General features: G+C 44.7%; 1 protein-coding gene across 7 annotated transcripts; it reads left to right on the top strand.

The window, feature by feature from the left end:
- The first annotated feature begins 248 nt into the window (after positions 1–248).
- MIGA2 (mitoguardin 2) lies at positions 249–21,764 on the top strand. Of its 7 annotated transcripts, XM_081848536.1 has the most exons (17): positions 390–512; positions 2,036–2,111; positions 4,848–5,072; positions 6,157–6,367; positions 7,139–7,251; positions 7,691–7,808; positions 8,357–8,490; positions 9,234–9,351; positions 10,502–10,608; positions 11,604–11,719; positions 12,492–12,564; positions 13,313–13,399; positions 14,449–14,547; positions 14,903–15,037; positions 16,650–16,703; positions 17,542–17,658; positions 18,235–21,764. In XM_081848536.1, the coding sequence occupies exons 3-17, from the start codon at positions 4,977–4,979 to the stop codon at positions 18,433–18,435; spliced, it is 1,779 nt and encodes a 592-aa protein (XP_081704662.1). In that variant the 5' UTR covers positions 390–512; positions 2,036–2,111; positions 4,848–4,976; the 3' UTR covers positions 18,436–21,764. The 7 variants fall into 7 exon arrangements, with proteins under 7 accessions (XP_081704665.1, XP_081704667.1, XP_081704666.1 ...); XM_081848539.1 differs by lacking the exons at positions 390–512; positions 2,036–2,111 and adding an exon at positions 249–295; XM_081848541.1 differs by lacking the exon at positions 2,036–2,111 and having other exon boundaries at positions 364–512; positions 6,172–6,367.
- The last annotated feature ends 383 nt before the right edge of the window (positions 21,765–22,147 follow it).

The raw sequence follows: 22,147 nt of genomic DNA, 5'->3' as shown, positions 1-22,147 counted from the left end.
ACTGTCAACGTTTATCTTTTTTTAAGGGAAATTCCCTTATTCCGAATAGGATTCCTCGCAATAAAAGGGAAAAGTTGACAGCTATGGGACACATGGCAACCCTAATTTTCTAGTCTCGGGTTACTGATCTCAAGATTCCTTACTGTAGAGGAGACGTTGCCCCTTTAAGAGGAGTCCCGCCCCTTGAGCTGCACGTCAATCAGCCCAGAAGCGCACGCCCCCTTTCCCACGGGGCGGGGGCAGGGGAGGAAGAGGGAAACTCCATTGCCGCTCAACCGCACTCGATTTTGCTGCGGTAAGTTAAACCGGCGACGCGGTGGAGGGGCGAAGGGCGCCCATTGGCTCTCGCACGGGGTTGAGGGGGCCGCTTTCATTGGCCGAGAAGGCTGCCAATTGGAGGTCTCCCCACGGCGCCCTGCCCCTTGCTGACAACAGGCGTGTTAGGCTGTGAGGCTGAGTCGTAGCCGGGAAGGAGACGCTGCCCTTTTGAAGCCATGGAACGCCGATGCACGGTGAGGGCTTCTCAATTCCCCCCATCAGGAAGGTGGTATTGTCCGACCCGCTTAGGGCAGGTGCCCGGTGGTGTGTTCCATTATGCGGAAACGGGTGAGGGGGAGTGAGGGAAATCTGTGATTACCTTTCATTCCAAAGAGCCCTGCGCGAACGAAAGGAGCTCTTGGGCAAGTACTTTGCTGGAAAATGATAAGGTCTCAGTTTACGTTGCTGCTGCCGTTTCCTCGTATTTGCCATCACTCCATTTGTGGTAGGGTCCTCAGCCCATTTCTGGCATGGCATCCTTTGGCCAAGCCTTTTCCTACCTTCCCAGTTTCCGTTTGTGCTTCCAACCTTAATGGGTCTCCCTGGTTCAGGTGCAGTTTACCTCAACAAAAGAAAACGCTAGTTCGTTGCTGGGGGTGGTGGAACTTGAGACATTGCTTGGGGTTGGACGCGTCTGTGACTTAGGACGGCTTTAAAACGGGGTCGGGGAGAGTGGATGAATTGATGGAGGACTGAGCTGCTGGCAAGCTAAGGACAATCTCCATGGCCAGGGGCAGCCTGCCTCCAAAATGCCAGCCCCAGAGAGTAGCAAGCAGGAGTACAGTACTGTAGTCTCTTTCTTTGCATGCTGTTGCTTTGGGGTTTCCCCGGCATTTACACTTGGTGAAATGGGACTCTCGGCTTTTGTTCTGTTTGAGAAAGTCTTTTAAAAGCAAAAGTAAAAGTAAACTGAACGTAGTACAGTGGTACCTCGTGTTACATACGCTTCAGGTTACATACGCTTCAGGTTACGGACTCCGCTAACCCAGAAATAGTACCTCGGGTTAAGAACTTTGCTTCAGGATGAGAACAGAAATCGTGCGTCGGCAGCGGGAGGCCCCATTAGCTAAAGTGGTGCTTCAGGTTAAGAACAGTTTCAGGTTAAGAATAGACCTCCGGAACGAATTAAGTACATAACCAGAGGTACCACTGTATTTCACTTTGCTAGTGGTGTTTGGTGATGATTATGAAATAGGAAGTTAGTGTCCAGGGGCTCTAATCATGTGGGAGGGGGGTGAGGATGGGATGGCTGTTGGCTTCAAGAGGACTTTTCAGAGGCCTTGTTCTGGCTGCAGGCTGCTGAAAGATGCTTTGTATGGAGAGGGTCCCAGGTTCAATCCCCAATGGCACCTCCAGGTAGGGCTGGGAATGTCCCTTCCTGAAACCCTGGAGAGCCATTGCTGCCAGTCAGTGTAGACAGTATTAAGCTAGATGGACCAGTGGCCTGACTCAGAACATGGCAGCTCCCTATGCTCTACTTTGGTCTGTAACTTAGTTGCAGAGCATCTGCTTTGCATGTAGAAGGGCCCTGGTTCCATCCCTGGCATCTCCAGATGGGGGTGTCCCCTGCCTGAAACCCAGGAGAGCTGCTGCCTGTCAGTGTAGACAGTACTGAGCTAGATGGGCCAGTTGTCTGACTTAACATAAGGCAGCTTCCAATGTTCCTGTAAAATACAGCCCACTTACATCAGGACTGGAATATTACTCTGCGTTTCAGGGAAGGGCCATAGCTCCGTGACAGAGAATCTGTTTTGTGTGCAGAAGGTCCCAGGTCCTATCGCCAACATTTCCAGGTAGGGCCTAGGAGAGACTCCCTGCTTGAAACTCTGCAATGACATTGCCTGTCTGTGTAGATTGTATTGAGCTGGATGAACCAACGGTCTGACATTGAGACTATTCCATTTTAATTTAGCCATTTCACAACCATGAGGTCTGGTATCTTACTTTATTTTTAGAGGAAGGGCCATAGTTCAGTGGCAGGGCACCTGCCTTAGACAATTAAGGACCCAGATCCAATCCCTGGCATCTCTAGGTCTGCCTCGGTATGTCCTGTTGCTGAAACCTTGGAGAGCAATTGCTGGCAGTTAGTGCAGGCAATATTAAGTTAGATGGCCCAATAGTCTGACTTTGATATAAGGCAACTTCCTATGATGGCAATGATATAGTCATTTAAAAGTTCTATGCCAAGGATTACAACAGAGACGTGATTGAAAATGAAGGAGGGATGAATGCCAGGGAGGAGTAGGCGTCCATCAAATTGTAACAAATGTAGCTGGTGTTCTGCCCTCCTGCAGACAAGAGAGTGATGGGTTGGGTTGGAACAACTGATAACCTAGGTGCCTGATGGTAACTAATTTGTACCAACTCTACTGGGTGGTGTGTGTGTGTGTGTGCCTGCTCCACTGAGAAAAGGTTGCTGTAAGGTGGGTGTTTCTTTCTGCACAGCAATTTGGAAAAGATCTGACATGGGTGTATCAAAAATAAATGCATGCATACATTTAAAGTTTTCCACCCTCTTGTTGTAGTTGTCCACTTGGCATCACTGTTCATAAGCACTGCTTGAGAAAACCCTGTTGCTTTGCAAATAATCTGACAATTACTGTATTTTTCCGTCTATAAGACTCCCCCATGTATAAGACACCCCCTATTTTGAGGGACTCAGATTTAAGAAAATGGGGGGAGATATATCTGTGTATAAAACACCCCCTAATTTTTGACATTATTTTTTAGGGAAAAAATCTAGTCTTATACATGGAAAAATACGGTACATAGAGCACCTTCTGTTCATTTATTTTGAAATCATTGCATGTAGAAGAGTAGCATGTGAAAGAGAAAACCTGATTAGAGTCCTTTCCCTTACAAGCTCCTTTTCTATGTGCGGGGACTTCTTTAAACAAACAAAAAACTATGGAGGAACTAATCAGTCATGTGGACAGCTTAGTGTGCCCAGAGACATGCAGCTGAGAAGCAACCCTGACTTGTTACTCTTTGTATCTCTTGGAGTTCTGATTGTCCTTGATTGTCCTCTCCTACAATTTTCAGGTCAGGCAACAAAAAGTCCAGCTGCATTGCCTTAGGGGGAAAAAAGTTAGCGTAACAAGCTATTCTTCAACTCCCACTCTAGCTCAATGGTTCCCAGAGTGAGCGGATTACCAGGTTTGGGGGGCGGGGGAGAACAACCAAGAGGCATGGGAGGGGCGCTGGAGGTTTAAATTACAATCAGACTTTGAAAAACTGGTATCACAGTATCAAGTTCCTTAATTCCATTGAATGATTTAAACTAGTGTTAGAGTTAGATTATGAATAAAGGTACAATTAATTTTTAGTGTTTTTAATTTTATTGTGTTGTTATCTTCCTCAGTGAGTCAAGCAAACTGCTATTCTGAATCATGCTTTTTATTGGGTAGGGTAGGGTATGGGGCACTGGGATGAGTTGATGGAAGCAAGGGGCAGTGGCCCCAAAAAGGATGTCCTGTGTTACAATTATTATAGCACAGATGTATTCTAGGAAGATGGCAGCTGTTGATGATCTGGCTACAGCAAAACAATTTTGTTTGAAAAGATGCCCCATTAACTGAAAGTATCTAAAGGGTAGAAATCGAGGGACCTTTTTTTTAAAAAAATACATATCGAGATATTGAGGCACATGGTCACTCAGTGCTACCAGAATATGCAAATGCATGGCTCATTCAAGGCTATATACTGTAGAACCTTTATCCTAAATAACAATGGAACTCACAAGTGGATAATGTTTTTATTATTATAAATAGTTATTATTTGTGAAGGGAACCTTTGTATGAGTCAGTACTTTATTTTCTGTTTGGAACTGCATGGTGCCCTTGTACTTTGCTTTTCCTGGCTGTGACGCTGTAAGGTTTAGTTTTTTTAATTCTTTTCTTTCTTTTTGTTATGTTTGCACGTTTATTTTTGTTAACAAATAAAAAGGAAAACTGTTTTTTAAAAAAAAATCCTCATGTTTGCTTTCTTTTGTTTTTTCCCCCCTTGACATCAGTCGCATTGCATACAGTAGTTTAGTTTGGTCTGATATGCCTCGTAGAGAAAAGCCTTAGTGGAACTTCATGTTCAGGTGCAGTCTACTTGTGTATATTAGTTATTTATTTGTTTGTTTGCTGCTTTTTTTCTCCATGGAGCTCAAGGTGGCTTACGTGGTTCCTTCCCCTCATTGTATAATCCCCAGAACAGCCCTGCAAGGGTAGATTAGGTTGAGAGGCAGTGACTGGCCCAAAGTCACCCAGTTTGCTTCATGGCCAAGTGCAGATTTGAACCCTGGCCTCTCCCAGGTCCTAGTACAACACCCTAGCCACTACACCACAACTGTCAGAAGAAAAGGGATGTCTTTTGCCTCCCTTCTCTGCTCATGAGCTGGCCCAAGATGGTCTTCGCTGTTTATTACCCCATGACTGTGCCATTCTGGATGCACTCTGTGAAAGGGCCCCTCCGTTAGTTGTGTCTGACTGTCTTCCATTTATTTTTAATTATTTAATTATTGTTTCGTATCTCTGCAACAGGGAGGCGATCTTCCAAATAAGACTGACTGTAGGAGCCTGCCAAAGGAGAGCTGGGTCTCTTGGTGAACTTCTTGGCCAAGGTTGTTCCTCACAGCATCTTCCAGCACATGCCTAGAACCTCTGTCAAAAATGGCATTTCAGAGAACTGAGGGGATGTCCATTATTCAGGCTCTGGCGATGACTGTCGCAGAGATACCGGTATTCCTTTACACAACGTTTGGTCAGGTGAATATGCACATTTAATTCATCCCTATGTTTAGAACTGGAATCTTAATTGTATTTTTAGGAGAAGGCCCTAGCTCAGTGTAGAGCACCTCCTCTGCATGCAGAAGGACCCAGGATCAGCCCTCAGCAGCATCTCCAGGCAGGGCTGCAGAATGCCCCCTGCCATCCCATGGAAGATGGTGCATGCTTGTTTTCTGCTGTTCCAGAGGGCAGGACTCGAACTAATGGATTCAAATGACAAGAAAGGAGATTCCAGCTAAACCGTAGAAGGTGGTGGACTCTTCTTCATTGTAGATTTCTAAACAGAGGTTGGATGGCCACCTGTCAGGGATCCTTTAGCTGTGATTCCTGCACTGCAGGGGATTGAACTAGATGAGCCTCAGGGTCCCTTCCCACTTTACAATTCTGTGAAGCCCTGGGGGAGCAGCTGCCAGGCAGTGCGGGCAGTATTGAGCTAGGTGGTCTGAAATTGCGGAGAGCAGCTGCCAGACAGCGCAGGCAACAATAGGCTAGATAGATCAATGGTCTGGTTCAGAACTGGACAGCTTCTTATATGAGGAAGATTTAGCTGGATAAAAGTGCCTATGCAAAATATTTTTTTAAAAAATGAAGATAGTGCCTGCTGGATAGCTCAGTCAGTAGAGCATGAGACTCTCAATCCCAGGGTTGTGGGTTCGAGCCCCATGTTGGGCAAAAAGATTCCGGCATTGCTGGGGGTTGGACTAGATGACCCTCATGGTCTCTTCCAACTGACCCATATTATGATTCTGTGATCACCCACCCTGTCACCCTCTGAAGCGCCCACCCTGTGGAACGCCCTCCCATCCGATGTCAAACAGACAAACAGATATATGACTTTAAGAAGACATCTGAAGGCAATCCTGTATAGGGAAGTTTTTAATGTTTGATGTTTTGTTGTGTTTTTATATTTTGCTGTTTTACTGTGTCAAATGTTTTAATTTGTTGGAAGCAACCCAGAGTGGCTGGGGCAACCCAATCAGATGGGTGGCATATAAATAACAAAATTATTGCTATTGCTATTGTTACTACTACTACTACTATTATTTCCCTTCTCCTTTTAAAGTCTGCCTTTTCTCAGCTGAGACTCACTCCAGGCCTCCGTAAGGTTCTGTTTGCCACAGCGCTTGGGACAGTTGCCTTGGCTCTTGCAGCACACCAGCTGAAGCGCCGTCGTCGCCGTAAGAAGCAGATTGCCCCAGAGAAGGCGGGGGTGAAGCCCACAGGTGTCCCTGTTCCCATCTTGCCAACGAGGCGGGTCCCCTCCGTCAAGAAAGGTGGCTATGATATCAGAGGGAAGCCAGCAGAGAAGCTGGCTACCTGATATTTAGCGAGGGCGTGGGGTGGAGAGGGAGTACCAAGGGGTACAAGGTGCCGCCACACTTAATTGTGCGGAACGGGCCTCCTGGTGGAATGGTGCCACATCCTGCAGGACATGGTGATAGGCTGAGGGTTTAAAGGACAAGCTAGCCTGGTCCCAAGCTGCTTTAGGTGGAGAGGCTGAGATTGCAGGGCACCTGCAGGCCCTGAGTTATGTTAACGTTACTGCTTGCTTATATAGCCTTTCAGCCAAAAAGGCAGCTCCCATGAATAATCATAAAAATACAATAATGTAAATGCAAACAGTATGGATACTTATTCAAAACATTTCAACAGGACTAAATGCCAAACACATCCTCATTTCTGCCCCAAAGGCAAATGATGTCTCCTACAAAAATATTAAGGGAAGAGAAGGATGCTTAAGCAGCACCTTCACCTTTTAAGGGTCCCAGGCAGGGCTGAGACTGGGGCAAGGCAGGGGGGGGGAGTTGATGCCCTTTGATGGTTCCAGCAGACTCTCCCTGTAGCAATGCCTAGAAGGCAGCTGGTCCTTCTTATAAGGGTCCCAAACAAACCCCCAGCAATCGGCTAGTCAGAGATTTCTGACGGCTGCCTTTGAAAACAGATGTACTGCAGCTGGGGTTGTCCCCATTTCGTCGTAGCAATTAAGACCCCTCATCACAAAGCCTTTTGTTGTTGTTGTTTGAACCACATGTTCTGCTTTGCAGGTTACTCCAATAAGCGAGTGCAGAGCCCAAGCAGCAAAAGCAATGACACGCTCAGTGGGATCTCCTCCATCGAGCCCAGCAAGCACTCCAGCTCTTCCCACAGCCTCGCTTCAGTACGAGTTTCTCTTTGCCTTTTGTCTTCTATCCATGTCTCCTAGCCAGGGTGCTGGGCACAGCCTTGTGGCCCTCTCTGTCTCGCCCTCAGGACTCTCTCCCAGGTCATACTCCCCTGCCAGCCCTGCACTGCCCTCCCCCTGCAGTGCCTGTGTTGCTGAAAGGTATCCTTGAACCAGGAGCATGCCTGTTGTTTGTCTGGAAGGAGACAGAGGGGTGCAGGTGGCAGGGTGTAGAAAGCACTGGTTTTGCATGGCCAGAATGTAGCAAAAATCACAGTTGCAGTGTTTGGGATTTTTGGAGATAATGAGTATGAGGTTACATGAAAGAATTTTTAAAAGTGTACGCACCTTAAAAAAAAGAAAAGCACACTTAATGGGGTGGGAACACTTGAGGCTGCTAACGGTTCTTTTTCTTCCTTCTCTTCTCATCTGGTAGATAGTGGTTGCCAACTCTTCCAGCCCGACTCCAGCGTCAGCAGGACCCTGGGAGACACAACCCATAGAAGATCCAGGAGCTGCAGGAGACTGTAGTGCAGAAAACCTCTACTTCCAAGGTCAGGACCTGGCCTGTTGCTGCTATGTGCTTTATGAAATGAAATGGTTGTCCCAGGGAAGCTGGAGCAATCTTGTTTTCTGTTGCTCCCATGGATTCAAATTGCAAGGAAGGAAATTCCAAGTAAACATTAGACAGAACTTTCTGAGAGGAAGAGCAATTTGACAGTGGAACAGACTCCCACAAGAGGTGGTGATCTCTCCTTCACTGGAGGCGTTTAGGCAGAGGTTGGATGGTCATCTGTCAGGGATATTTTAGCTGTCATTTCTGCCTTACAGAAGGTAGGACTAGACAACCCTTAGGGGTCTCTTCCAACTCTATAATTTTATGATTCTGTGAAAGCAATTGCTAACTTAAAAAAATGTGTCATGGTGTCTTTTGTGTTGCCAGTGGAGAGTTTTCCAATGCTGGCCAGAAAAAGAGGGAGAAAAAAGATGGACCTTTTTGACTGCTATATTTTCCTCATCTACTGTAAGAAAACCAGTTGATTTTTTTTTTTAAAAAAATGTGATTCTTTGGCCTTCTTTTCTGCCTACCTTACCTTGACAGGGATGGAGCTGTTTGAAGAGGCCCTGCAGAAGTGGGAACTGGCTCTGACTGCCAGGCAGAGGGACCACACCATCCCCTCCATCACCTGGGACAGCCGTAAAGAACAGGAGTTACTGCCAGAGGATCTCCTGGAGGTATGGACTCATTAGCTCAGATGTGGGGAAACCTTTGAGCCTCCAGTTGATGCTGAACTACAGCTCCTGGGGCCATTGACCATGCTTCCTGGGGCTGATGGGAGTTGCAGTTCAGCAGCATCCAGCCAGGAAGCAGGGAGTAAAGGGTTCCCCACACCTGAGTTAGTTCAGTGACAGGAGTGAGGAATCTTGGGCCAGATCACTGAGTTCTAAAGATGCAGGAGCACTGGCTGCACCCTCTGTTTTACAGCCCACACCCCCTGCTACACCTCTACACAGAGTTCATTTATTGATTGCATCCATATCCCACCTTTTTCTCCAAGGCATTCAATGTGGCACACATGATTCTTCTCATTTAATCCCCACAACTCTGTGAGGTAGGTTGTAGGCTGAGAGTCAGTGAGTGGCCCCAAGGTTACCCATAGAGCTTCATGGCCAGGTGATGATTTGAACCCTGGTCTCCTAGGTCCTAGTCCAATGCTTACCACTACACTGCACTGGCACTCATGGTGGTTGCCATGGCAAGGCTGCCTGAATGAAGCTCATGGATCACTGATGGTCTGCAGACCTCACTTTGGGTACCTCCGGCCTCCCTTGCTGCCTGTTGGGGATTTCATTGGATGTTCTTTTTTAAAAAATCAAGCTTGCTGTAAATCATGCCTACTAGCTTCAGGGACAGGGTGTTGATGGGTGTGAGCCCTGCAAGGTTTAATAAATGCTATATATATTTTTTTTCTATTAAGCAGGAATCCCAGAAAATAGAGTTTGCAGAGAAGCTGGAATCCCTCTTGCACCGGGCGTATAACCTCCAGGAAGAATTTGGTTCCACCTTCCCTGCTGACAGCATGCTGCTAGACCTGGGTGAGTGGGGCTAGGATCCAGCTGTGGGCCAAGTTCTAGGTATTACTATTAGTATATACAGTCCTTAACAAACTTGGGACCAGTTCACCTATCAGATTCCCAACTCCACTTGTGCTTACTTGACCTCTTTGATAGGCAAAACTGGCACTGCTACAGGTCCCGCATAATGCCCGTTTCACACTTGTAAGACCTCAATTTTTTAGTGTGGTAGCATCTACACTTGGGATCTCTCTTCCTTTTGATACCAAGCAGTCATAGAATCATAGACCTTGGTGTGGTCTGACCAAGGCTGAATAGAGTGGCACTATTACTTTCTTTAATCTGGATACAATACTTCTGCTGATGCAGCCCGGAATAGCATTAGCTTTTTTTGTTGCTGCATCACCCTGTTGACTCATGTTAAGGGTATACTAAGACCCTTAAATTCTTTTTACATGTGCTACTGGCAAGCCAGGTGTCCCCCATCTTATGCAAATGGGATGAGCATCCCCTCAATTCCTTAATCCAAGTCGTTAATTAAGATGTTGAACGACAACAGGCCCAGGCCAGGACGGAACCCTGTGGCGTCTCACTGGTTACTTTTCTCCAGGATGATGAAGAACCATAAGTGAGCACTCTTTGGGTTCGGTTAGTCAACTAGCTACAAATCCACCTAGCAGCAACCTCCTCCAGTTACCTTCAGTGTACTCTTTTTGGAATGTACTAAAAACCTTTTTGTTTAGACAAACCTACTGAGATGTTTAGAAAGTTGATGCATGATTAATCTGTTTTTAGGCTTCGGCTATTTAAACTTTTTGAAAGTCTAAAATCATGGTTATTTATTTTTCTTAGTGATCATTATATTGGTGTGTGTGTGTGTGTGTGTGTGTAATATTATATATATATATATATATTATATTTGTAACCTTCTTTGAGTTCTTGGGGATTTTCTTTGAATAATCAGGCAGTGTATAAATTGAATGAAACAGGTAAATAGACAAAAAAACAGAGGCAGGACAGACTCCACCTTGACTTAGCAGGAATGTTCTTTGATATTATACAGGTAAAATTGGGGGTGAGGGTGGTGACCTCAGAAATGTGCGTGTTGACCATCATACTAGTTTGCTTATTATTTTGATGTCTGAGTCTTTCCACTCCCCATCTTCCCCAGAGAGAACACTCATGTTCCCACTGACAGAGGAGTCTCTAAGACTCCGGGCTGACGATGATGATGAAAACAGCTTGACCTCTGAGGATTCCTTCTTCTCTGCTGCTGAGGTGATTTGTACTGTGTGCTGTGGTTTTCCAAACTTGCTGCCTTCATGGTGATTGGGAATCCCTTCCATGTTTGCTTGTCCATTTCAGTAAATTTGCTTTGAGCATGTTGCAGAGGATTGAGCTGTCTTCAAAGTAGTATTGCCCACAAACCATTCCTTTTTTTGGGGAAAGTCCTATAAATAACTAACCAGATTACAAAGCAAACTATTCCTATGGACCCAGAGGTGGTACAGTCATACCTTGGTTGCCGAATGCCTTGGAACTCATATGTTTTGGCTCCCAAATGATCAAAAACCGGAAATGAGTGTTGCGGTTTTTGAACGATTTTCGGAAGCCAAACATCTGGTGTGGCTTCCGCGGCTTCTTATTGGCTGCATTCTGTTAGAGAACCAAGGTATGACTGTACTATCAGTTTCCAGAATTTTGAAGCTTAATGAATAAAGATTTTATCGTGCATCTGCTAACAGCTGCAAAGCTAGTAATCACTGTACACTGGAGATCTTTCAGTTCTTTTTGGAGCTTGGATCTCACAGGTCTGGGGCTTGATGGTCATGGACAAATTAACTGCCTTAAAACTTGAACATTGTACAGGAAAGAGGAGTATCACCTTCTATGCAACATGGTTTGGTTTTATGCAGCATTCACAATCTTTTGAACACGGCTTTTGCCCACCAAGAACACATGGAATACTCTGCAATGACACTTGGAATTAATTATATAGCTGTGTTCTACTTAGAGACAAATCTGCACTCTGGGAGGGAGTTTTATTTGTTGATGTTATTATGCAATTCTGTTTAAGTTTGGAATCAATAAAATATGTTTTTTTAACTAAAAAGAAGGGCAGTCCTTGATAGTGTCATTGCAGTAGTCAAGTCTGGAACTCAGAGAAGCATGGATCAGCTTGGCACAATCCAACCCAACTTTGCCTTAGGGCTTGGTATTTAGGAATCGTGGCCTTCGGGTGACATCAGTTTTATTCTGTTACATTTTTGCAGCTCTTTGACTCTTTTCAAATCGGGGAGGCTCCTTTCCAGCTCTCCAAGCCGGTCGCGGCATATGAAGAAGCTTTGCAGTTGGTGAAGGATGGACAGGTGTCATGCAGGACTTTCCGGTGAGCAAGCGAGCTGATCTGTACCAGAAAGCTCCATATAGTCTCTGTGTTGTGTGCTACTACCCCTAGGAGGTGGTGGGATTACCTAGAGCAGGGGTCGGCAATGTGCGGTCCACGAAGACCGTTTTACCGGCCCACGTGCTGCCCCTTAACTGAGCCACTCACTCGGCGAGTCCCCCGCGCACTGCGCTAAACCAGCGTGGTGCGGGGACTCGCTTAGCGGCACTGGAAATCGCGTCTGCACACGTGCAGATACCGGAAATTGTGTCTGTGCATGTCCAGATGCTGAAAATCGCTTCTGCGCAGGTGATTTCCGGCGCTGCAGACATGCACAGATGTGATTTCTGGCATCGTGCTGTGCCAGTCCAGCCCACAAACAATCTCCGTGGGGGTGATCCGGCCCATGGCCGGTAAACCTTGCTGACCCCTGACCTAGAGGGAGGCTAAGAGGCAAGGTGGCGGTGGCATTGGAGGAGTTAACAGGTGTAAAACATTCCTGTTTAGAGAAGCCTATCCAGATGCTTAGAAAGTTGAAGTAATTTTAATCTGTTTTAGTATTTAGTATGGTGTGAATGTGGCCAGCAATACATTGTCCTGTCTCTCTTTAGAGATGCCAGTCATTATGTGTCCTGCCTTGCCCCTTGTGGCAGCCATTTTGTCACTGGAACCCATAGGCACTCTCTCACTGACCCTTTCCTCAAGGGATATGTGCCTAGGGAACATTCTGAATGTTTACAGGTACCTCCATTTTCACCCCTCTCTTCTCTTCTAGGACAGAGCTTTTGGGCTGCTATAATAACCACGACTTCCTGGCAAAGCTCCACTGTGTCAGACAAGCCTTTCAGGTAGGGGAATGCCAAGTCTCCTCCAGACCCCTATTCCACCTCTGTGTGAATGTGGTTCTGTTTTGAGAGGTCAGTGGCTGGCTGGGCCCGTGATTGACATGCAAGAGGTCCCATGTTCAACTTCTGGTCTTCTCCGGTTAGACGAATAAGAAGAAGTTGCTTTATACTGTGAGTGAGGCCATTGGTCCATCTAGTTCAGTACTGTCTAAATTGACTGGCAGAGGCTCTCCAGGGGTTCAGACAGGGTTTCTTTCCCAACTCTACCTGGAGATGCAATTGGGGATTGAACCTGGGACCTTCTGCATGTAAAACAGATGCTCTACCACTCAGCATTTTAGCTAAAAAAATAAGGTTCTAGTCCTCATGGTTCTAAATAATGAACTAATTTAAATAGGAAGCTGCCTTCTACTGAATGAGGCCCATTGGTTTATCTAGCCCACTACTGCCCACACTGACTGGCAGCAGCTCTCCAGAGTTTCAAGAAGGAGACATTCCCAGCCATACTTGGAGATGCCACTGGGAGGGTTGAACCTGGGAGCTTCTCTATGCACAACAGATGTTCTAACCCGTGAGCTACAGTAGCCTCTTCTTTTCCTGAGAGCTGCTCCCAATCAGAGAGAAAATAACAGACAGACAATCATCATCTCCTGGCCAAGGGCTACTTAGAATCTTGTAAATCAATCACACTGTTTTCCTCCTCCTTTCCATGGAAAGGATTGTTATCTCTGAATGGGACTCTCTTTTGCAGGAACTTCTTCGGGATGACAGAAACCAGTCCTTTTTTGGGGAGGTAGGGAAGCGCATGGTGATGGGATTGATGATCAAGGCTGAAAAGGTAAGTGGGCCAGTTGAGGGAGAGAGGTGGCTTCAGCCCTCACCATGGTTGCAGGGGACAGTTCTTACTCCTCATCTATTCCAGCGTTTCCCAAAGTGGGTGGTGGCGCCCTCTGGAGGGAGATTTTCCCCAGAGTCTCTAAGAGGCAAGGGACTGGCAGGGATGCCGGAGGTATAAAGGACTATCACATTTTGAAATCCTGGCATCACTGGGTCAAGCTCTTCAGTTTTGTTGAATTAAATAAGTTAAATAGTTTTAATGGGGTTCTGAACAACTGTGAAATTAACTGGTACTGTCTTGAAATTTTTAGTTATTATCTTCTTTAGCGGGTCATGCAAACCGCCATTCTGAACAATGCTTTCTGTAGAGTAGCAGGGTGAGTCTATGGAACCCCAAGGGGTCAGTGGCCCAGAAAAGTTTGGGAACCACCGATCTATTCTCTCTATAGCAAAGTCAGAGGCAATTTCTGTGGTCATCCAGATGTTGCTAGACTACAACTTTGGTAGTTCTGCACCACCGGCTGGAGGCTGATTAGAGCTATGAGCCCAACCATGTCTTGTCTACCCAGTACTCCCACCACACCTCTAGCAGGGTGACCCAATTTGAACAAGACTGATCTGAAACCACAACCACTTCACTCCACTTTTTCTTTATTTCTCTATGTGTATATCCCACAGCCACAATTCCTAGAGTTCCCTGTGAAGAGGGATTGATTATTAAGCCATCCTGGGAAGGATAGCTCTGGGAGAGGAGTGAGGGCGGTTTCCAACTCTCAGCAACCTGAACAAACAGCAGCTCCCAGAATTCTTTGTGGGGGGAGGAGCCGTGACTGTTTAAAGTGGCAATATATTGCTTTGAATGTGTTGTGAAGGTGGGGCTTACTTTCTGCTTAGAGCTGACCTGATGTAATGAACACATATGAGTTTAATCATGCCCATTTTCAGTGGGTCTGCTTTTAGTTAGACTGATGTTGTTTAGTCTGCTGTGGTGCTGAGTTGTAGCATAGATTTAGCAACTGAGCTGTGTCTCTGTTCCTCCCCACATCCCAGAACACCAAGGGCTTCCTAGAAAGCTATGACGAGATGCTTCAATATACGCTGAGGCAGGAGACCTGGCCCACAACTCAGAAGGAGTTGGAAGGACGAGGGGTTTGTGTCGTTTTCTCCTTTTTGAAATAAAATAAAATAAAAAGTAGTCAGTGAAAGCTGTTGTTGTTATTGATTCATACAATTTACATGCCACTTTATTGTAAAAAGAACAAACTCTAACAACCCTCAAAGCAATTTGCAAATAATAAAACAATGGAATTATGAGCAAAAAAGTTTTTTAAAAGATTAAAGAATTAATTAAAATAATTAAATGGGTCTAAATTGTTTTTCACGTTGTGTTTTAATGCTGTAACCCATGCTGGGATGTTATGGTGAAGGGCAAGCAATAAACAAACAAACTGTTGGTGGTGGTGGTTTTCAGGCCTGTCAATTTACCTGTATTTCTCCTTCCCAGGTGGTCTGCATGAGCTTCTTTGATATTGTGTTGGATTTCATCCTTATGGATGCCTTTGAGGACCTGGAGAACCCGCCTTCCTCGGTGCTGGCTGTCTTGCGGAACCGTTGGCTCTCGGACAGCTTCAAGGAGACGGTGCGTCTGCTGGACATACCCCCCACTGGGAAGGAGAACTATTTGTTTTTATTTATTTGCACTTACACCTCTAAGGAGCTGAAGATGGCATACATGGTTCTCCTAATTCTCAGTAGGTAGGCTAGGCTGAGAGAGGCAGTGACTGGCCCAGGGTCACACCCAGTGGGCTTTGTGGCCGAAGGGGGGATTTGAACTAACCCCGGTCTCCCATGTCCTAGTCCAGTGCTCTCACTACACCACCTCACTGGCTCTGATTTATGCCACATAGTGCAAATCTTACCCTTAGGGCATCGTTCAGCAGGTTCCAGGGCCAGATTAAGACCTTTACGGGCCCCATTTGTAATTTGAAATAAAAACAGCATTAAACTGTAAATTTAAATAAACAAACACAGATTTATTGCAACCCATGACAAGATCTGATTTCCTTGCATTATTTTTGAACTAGTAGGATGTCCCCCTGGTTTAGGTGGGGATAAGAAAAAAATGGGGTAAGAGTTGTAAGGCGTTCTAGCAAAGTTCTGATTTTTCTCATGATTGTTTTGAAATATCAAATAACAAATTATTTATAAATAAATACATTCTATTTTCTTTTGCTTTGCTATTGCCCAAAGCACATTTGGGTTGTCCAGCCCCCACTTAAAATGTAGGTCCATTTTCAGTCCCTGGACTTGGTCTGGAAAAGTGAATTTCCTCCAGCAAGCCATGAATTGGCCATTAATGCATAACAAGACGCACACAAATGGGGGGACCTGCTTGACAGGTGTAGGGTAGAGGTGGGTTCTGAGTCTGAGATGGTGGAAGGCTGTGAATTTTAAGGGCTGTTCTTGCAGGAGGTGTCTGGATGATGGTTGAGTCAGGCGGAGGGGAGACTAGCCTTGGTGCTCACTGAAGAACAGTTTTCTCCCTTCTCTTGCAACACTAGAATTCATGAACATCCATTGAAGCTGAATGTTGGAAGATTCAGGACAGATAAAATAAGGTGCATCGTCATGGAGAGCATAGTTAAACTGTGGAATTCGCTCTCACGGGAGGCAGTGATGGCCACCAACCCTAATGACTTTAAAAAAGGATAGGACAAATTCATGAAGCTGGCTATGCATTGCCTCCATAGTTTGAGGCAGCAATGCTTCTGAATACCAGTTGCTAGCAACTGCAAGAGGAGAGAAGACTCTTGTGTTCAAATCCTGCTTGTGGGTTTCCCATTGCTAGAAGCTGGTTGGCCACTGTAAGAAGAGACTGGACTAGATAGGGCATTGCCCTGATCCAGCAAGACTCTTTTGATGTTCTCAGGATTTTTATTTTTTTTACTGGTTTTGTTCTGAGTTTTTTGGAGTGCAACTCTCCCCGCCCCCTCTGTAAAGTGCTTACATATTTCTTAGACCCCAAAGCACTCTGTTCTTTCCAACCTGAACTTAGAAATCAGCTTCAGATAAACTGAAATAGCAACAGATTCCTTGCAGAAAGGTGCAATGGAAAAGATCTGTTGCTTTGTAAATTGTAACGTGGAGACTTCAGATTGTAGCGGTTCAACAGCTGTAGGTCGTTGGCCTTTGAAATAAAAGTTGGCAGCGTGATGACAGTCTTGCTTTTTCCTATATGTATTTAATTTCAGGCTCTTGCCACTGCCTGCTGGTCGGTTCTGAAAGCTAAGAGGCGGCTTCTATTGGTAAGTTTAATGGTATAGTTGACTTACATACAATGGTTGGTTAGCAAGTTGATTTTTGGGGGGAGGAGGCTAATGGTCTAATTGATTCTCATTTGTAAAATTTTGCTTCCTGATGCCTAGAGGATATTTTGTTTAGTTGTTTACTATGTTCATTATGAATTTTACTGGTTTATTGTAGCTGATATTTTATGTGTGATGTTTATCTTGATACTAAAGAGGATGCTTTTAAGTCACAATGTGGCTGTATCAGTTTGTTTTGCAGTCCTTACAAGTGGTGTAGTCACATTGCAATGTACAAAGAGTTGCTATCACATCATCATTTTTATTTCTTAAATTTATATGCCATCCTTCACAGGGCAGTTTACGGTATAAAAACACAAAATACACAATGCTAGTCCTACTAGGAGTGGACTCAATAACATTTTTTGTTTTATTATTTATTTATTGCCAGCCCCTCTACACCTTAAGGTCCCAGGGCAGTTTACAACATTAAAACATGGTATTAAAAACAGTTTGAAACAACTTGCAGTCATGAAAATAAGGGTTAATGGCCATGACCAAGTTAGACCCATCCATTATAGTTGGTCTACTCTCAGTATGCCTTAGTTGGCTACAACAACCCAAAGTATTTTAATAAAATTGGGTTGCATCCAGTGTCAGTCCTGCTCAGAATGGACCTGTTGAAAAGATGGACAAACTCGGGTACATTTATTCTAATGGGTCTGCTCTGAGTAAAAGTTAAAAATATACCCCATTACAGTGTGTGTGTGTGTGTGTGTGTGTGTGTGTGTGTGTGTGTGAACTACTGTTCAGTTTGTTTTTCTTTCTCCCACATCAGGTCCCAGACGGCTTCATATCCCATTTCTACTCCGTATCGGAGCATGTCAGCCCTGTTCTTGCCTTTGGTTTCTTGGGGCCAAAGGAGCAGCTCTCTGAGGTTTGCTGCTTCTTCAAGGTAAATAAATTTAAAAATCATAGAACTGGAGAGATGGAAGGCTCCCAAAGTCCAACCTCCTGCAATACAGGAAATATAGCTAATTTTAATTTACCTAAACTTTTCAATTCTAAAGATAAAGAAATAATACCAGTTGCACTGTAACTTAAAAAAAGAAAATCCACTTTTGGTCGTACGTTATTTATCTATTTCATAAAATTTATATACTGCTTGACTGTGTAAAAAAACTTCAAAGTGGTTAATACTTACTGATTGTTTCTTGCAACACTGCAAACCCACCCCCAAATGGTGTTATGTATTTTTTCTTTAATATCTGTGGTGCCCTTTGAACATTGAAAAGGAGTCTGAGGACTGCATGAAGTTTCGAGTTCACAAGTTTCCCACCCGCAGCCTAAGACAATGTTTAGTTTTTATTACAAACTAAGTATCTTGCTGGTTCTTTCTCATACCTTTCCACAGCACCAGGAGGTGCTGGGGGCCACATGTGTTTCTCAAGCCACAAATTGCCCAGTCCTTCATTTTTTTATTGCTAACTATGCTGCTGATTGTCTTTCTCCCACACTCTCTCCTCCCCAGCACCAGATCCTGCAATATTTGAAAGATATGTTTGACCTAGACATTGTGAGATACTCCACAGTCCCATTGCTAGCAGAAGATATCCTCCAACTCTCTCGGCGCCGCAGTGAGATCCTGCTGGGTTACTTGGGGGTTGAGACCATCCCAGAGGTGAACGGGACTCTGCCCAGTGACATTGTACCCTTTGAGGAATTCAACTGAAGCTCGTCCAGGCAACAAGCATATTCTCTTCTAACAGATTCTCTTACCCCCACCATCCAGCTGTCCACCCCAACCAAGTGGCTTAATAATTGGCAGCAAAGACACTATTCCGTCCCAACAGTGAGTCAGGGTATTAGCCACCGCCCCAGATGTTCCTTGTTGGATCCAGAGGTTTGGCAAGGGGCATTCAAGGGCACTCAGTGAACCTGTTTCTGGCTCATCTGTAGTTCCTGTTTCTTAAACATCTTTTTTAGCTCTAGCATAAAATGTGAAACACATACCAGGGCCTGAGCCACCCCCCTCCAACCCCCCCTCCCAAACCTGCAAGGTGTGTGTGGGGGTGTAGTGCACAAGAACACTTTTCCTTCCTTTTAAAATGTGTGAATGGATTCCCAATGAAATTGGGGAAGAGAAGATAATTGATTTGTTTTGCTGTGTCTATATGTTTGTAAAGGCTTCTGACTTTGTAAAAACCTTAACAGTTCTGGTGTGAATTATGAGGATAGCAGATTGCTGTCTCTCTGTGCTGTGCTGTCTTTGCAGCTGCATTTCACTACATCATGAATTTTAAAATGCCATCATAGTATTTCCTGTGTGCCCCCTTCCATTTCCTCTATCTCTCTGAGTGGGCAGTATCCTCTTGTTTGTTTATTTTTTCACTGAGCACAATGACAATGTGGTGGTGGTGGGGAGTTATGTGTTGTAGCTGTGGGGAGCAAGTAGCTTTGGGCATTTTAAGCTGTGGGGAGGTGGTGTATCGATTTTGTTTGTTACCATGTTTGTTACCTGTGATCCTCAAATGAAGGGTGTTACAGAAATTGGATAAATAATAATGATACGGGAAGCTGTTTGGAGCAGTAAGTTGTATAAAAGAAGATTCAGTTCAGTTCAGAGAGCTTGGGTGCCTGGAAGGGAGAGGCTGATGGCAAATACTTTAATCCATTCACACCACCGCGTGTGGAAAGCACCACATTTGCACTGAGGGATTATCCTTTGACTAAGGTTATGGGACAGACTATATACAATGCATTGAAAAATCAGATTTGTAGCACAATACTGCTTATAATGCCGTATTTCTTTTATAAACTGCTTTCTGGTCATTGACCGTATTAAAGATATTATTATTAATCAGATTTGGGGCTTTTGGGGGAGAGATGGCTTCCCACTAGTGAAGGTTGGCAGTATTCTTTATGGAAGAATTAGTGATCAAGGGTCAATTTATTCTGTTATTTAAAACTGAGAATTTGTCTCTTCTTCTCCACCTCCTCCCTTGAGCACACAAGGAGCACTTTAATGTCAGGAGAAACCAAAGCTGTGCGTTACTTATGGACCCAGGGAACTATGGTTTGTTCTACCCAAAAAGTTGGTTTAAAGAATAGAAGTGTGCTCTGTGATCTTGGTTTGTTAAGTATTGTGCCACATTCATACTGTACAATTAAAGTACTGTGATGCCACCCTTCAATTCTACAATCCTATTCTGTGTCCGACCCCTTACAATGCAGGAATATGCAGCTATCATAGTGCTTTAAATATGTGCTGTGAATGTAGCATGCAGATGCCTTCCAGCTGTTCCTGGACATGGTGTCCTTGTACATAATCTCTGGCCCTCGATCACATTAGTTGTGCCTGATGGGAGTCCTGCCAAGTCGGAATTGCATCCTGTTGGCTAAACCCCTAATTTGAGAACTTAGAATACTAGAAGGCTTGCAGATGCCTGGAAGGAAATAATGGTGCTTGAATGCCTGAAAATGACAGATAAGAGGATGAGGGGTATTGTAAGAGCTGGTTAAGATATTTCTCTTGTATATTTTCACTGTTTTGTCGTCTTGTGTAGCTAACCCATCATGCAGCCACATTCTCTAGCAGTGATGGAGATACTGAGGCACTGTCCAGAAGTTGTTGGACTCTAATTCCCTTTAGCCAGTATGGCCACGGGTGATGGGAGTTGTAGTCCAGTATCAACTGGAGGGGGGCCCAGGTCCCGCAGCCCTGCAGTGTAGGAGTTTCTGTGTGGGAAATGGAAGTGGGAAATGGAAGGGGAAAACACTACAGAGCAAGTGTGGGGAACCTTTGGCACTGCATTGTGTTGCTAAACTTCAACTCCCACTATCCCTGGCTATTTGCCGTACATGCTGATACTAATGGGAGTAGTAGTTCAGCAAATATCTGGCTGGGGGCAAGGGTTCCCCACACTTGCTATCAATGCTGGTGGCAAGTGCATGCAGGAGGATGTATTGGTAGTTGTCAAGGACCAAGGGCCCGATCCACTGGAGATGCAGTCATGCAACAAACATATACTTGTGTTCATATTCACAGATAGTGTCAATAATCAGGAGCACTGTTGGAGTGCTTTTCACTGAAGCCTCTTAAGATGCTAAAACATGTTCACACAAAAAATGGGTTTTGGTTCTCAGACCAGTCCTAGGAGAAAATGAATGTGACTTGGCGTATTTTTCACAGATTTCAGAGGTCTTTTTACAACCTGTTCCATTAGGTTAAACTGTGTAGGTTGTTTTTAAGGAAAGGAGATACACACAGTTTTTTCTATTTGCACGTTAGAATTACTTGTGTAAGTATCTGGTTTCTTTGCTAGAACTTGACTAGAGTTGCCAACTGACCAGAGAAGGAACCTTGCCAAGACTGTTCCTGCGCCTTTTTAACAGCCGCTTGTGCAGAAATCAGCAGGTACAAAGCTTACACGTGATCATTTCCTTATGGCAGAACTCATGCATCATGGCAAACCACAGTTTGCCATCATAAGCTGATTGAGCTTGCTTCACCCCTCTCCACTAATGGGCAGAGCAGACCAGTCATGACCAGCAGCTTAGTGTTATGATCGAACCATAGATTGTGGACAAGGTTCGTTATTGACTACAGGCTGTGGTTTGTTTCAGAGTGAAACAAACCATGAACTCCACTTCAGATGTAACATTGAGTGAGTGATTGTGGTTTGTTACTCTTAAGCATGAGAGTGGAGGGGCACAGCAGCCGCTATCAGCTCATGAATTGTTTGGTTAACCATTGTTTTATAGCGTATGGTATGTGTGTGAATACAAGCGGTGAGTCTCAGATCAAGAACGGTTTCCTTTATCTCTTTTTAAAGGACATTCCTGTTAAACCTGAAGCTAATGAATGTAACATTTGTGCCTAATCTGTTTCTTTTTAAAAGATTTCATTTTCCTTAATTGTAAAATATTTGTTGGGAGTTTGTTTTGTTTTGTTGTGCTGCATATCTCACGTCTTTTGCAATTTAATTTAAATCTCTTTCTTTCGTATCCCATTAAGGTTTCGGCATTCAAAATCAAATAAATCTTTCCTTCATTAACAAACTCTTCACTGAGTCTTCTTTTGCTCATACACAAGTAGAACCTGTTCTTCAGATCATGGGTTGCAGAGGTGGGCAGTCTCAGGCCTTGTGGGCCTAATGTGGCTTGCTAGACCTCTAAAATCTGCCTCACAACATCATTATTCCTGAGAGCCTTCCGTTTAGAGGTGGCAGAGGGTTTTCTCTGAGTGTGTGCTTTAAATATCAAAAACTTTCTGCTACTGCAGTGTTATTATTTTATCCCCAAACAGCCCAATGGGTGTGATTCTACTGCATCATTTGGGGGAGGTGGGTGGGGGGAAAATGGCTTCCTTGTTGGCTAACCTGTTGCTGGAAATGCCTCCATGCTTTTTTTGTGGAGAGAGAAATGGACCCTGCAAAAGGAAG

Source organism: Podarcis erhardii (genome assembly GCF_964252035.2).
Source record: "Podarcis erhardii genome assembly, chromosome: Z".
NCBI classification, from domain to species: Eukaryota; Metazoa; Chordata; class Lepidosauria; order Squamata; family Lacertidae; genus Podarcis; species Podarcis erhardii.
Note: the sequence above shows the minus strand (reverse complement) of the source record. Positions and strands in the feature narration are given on the sequence as shown.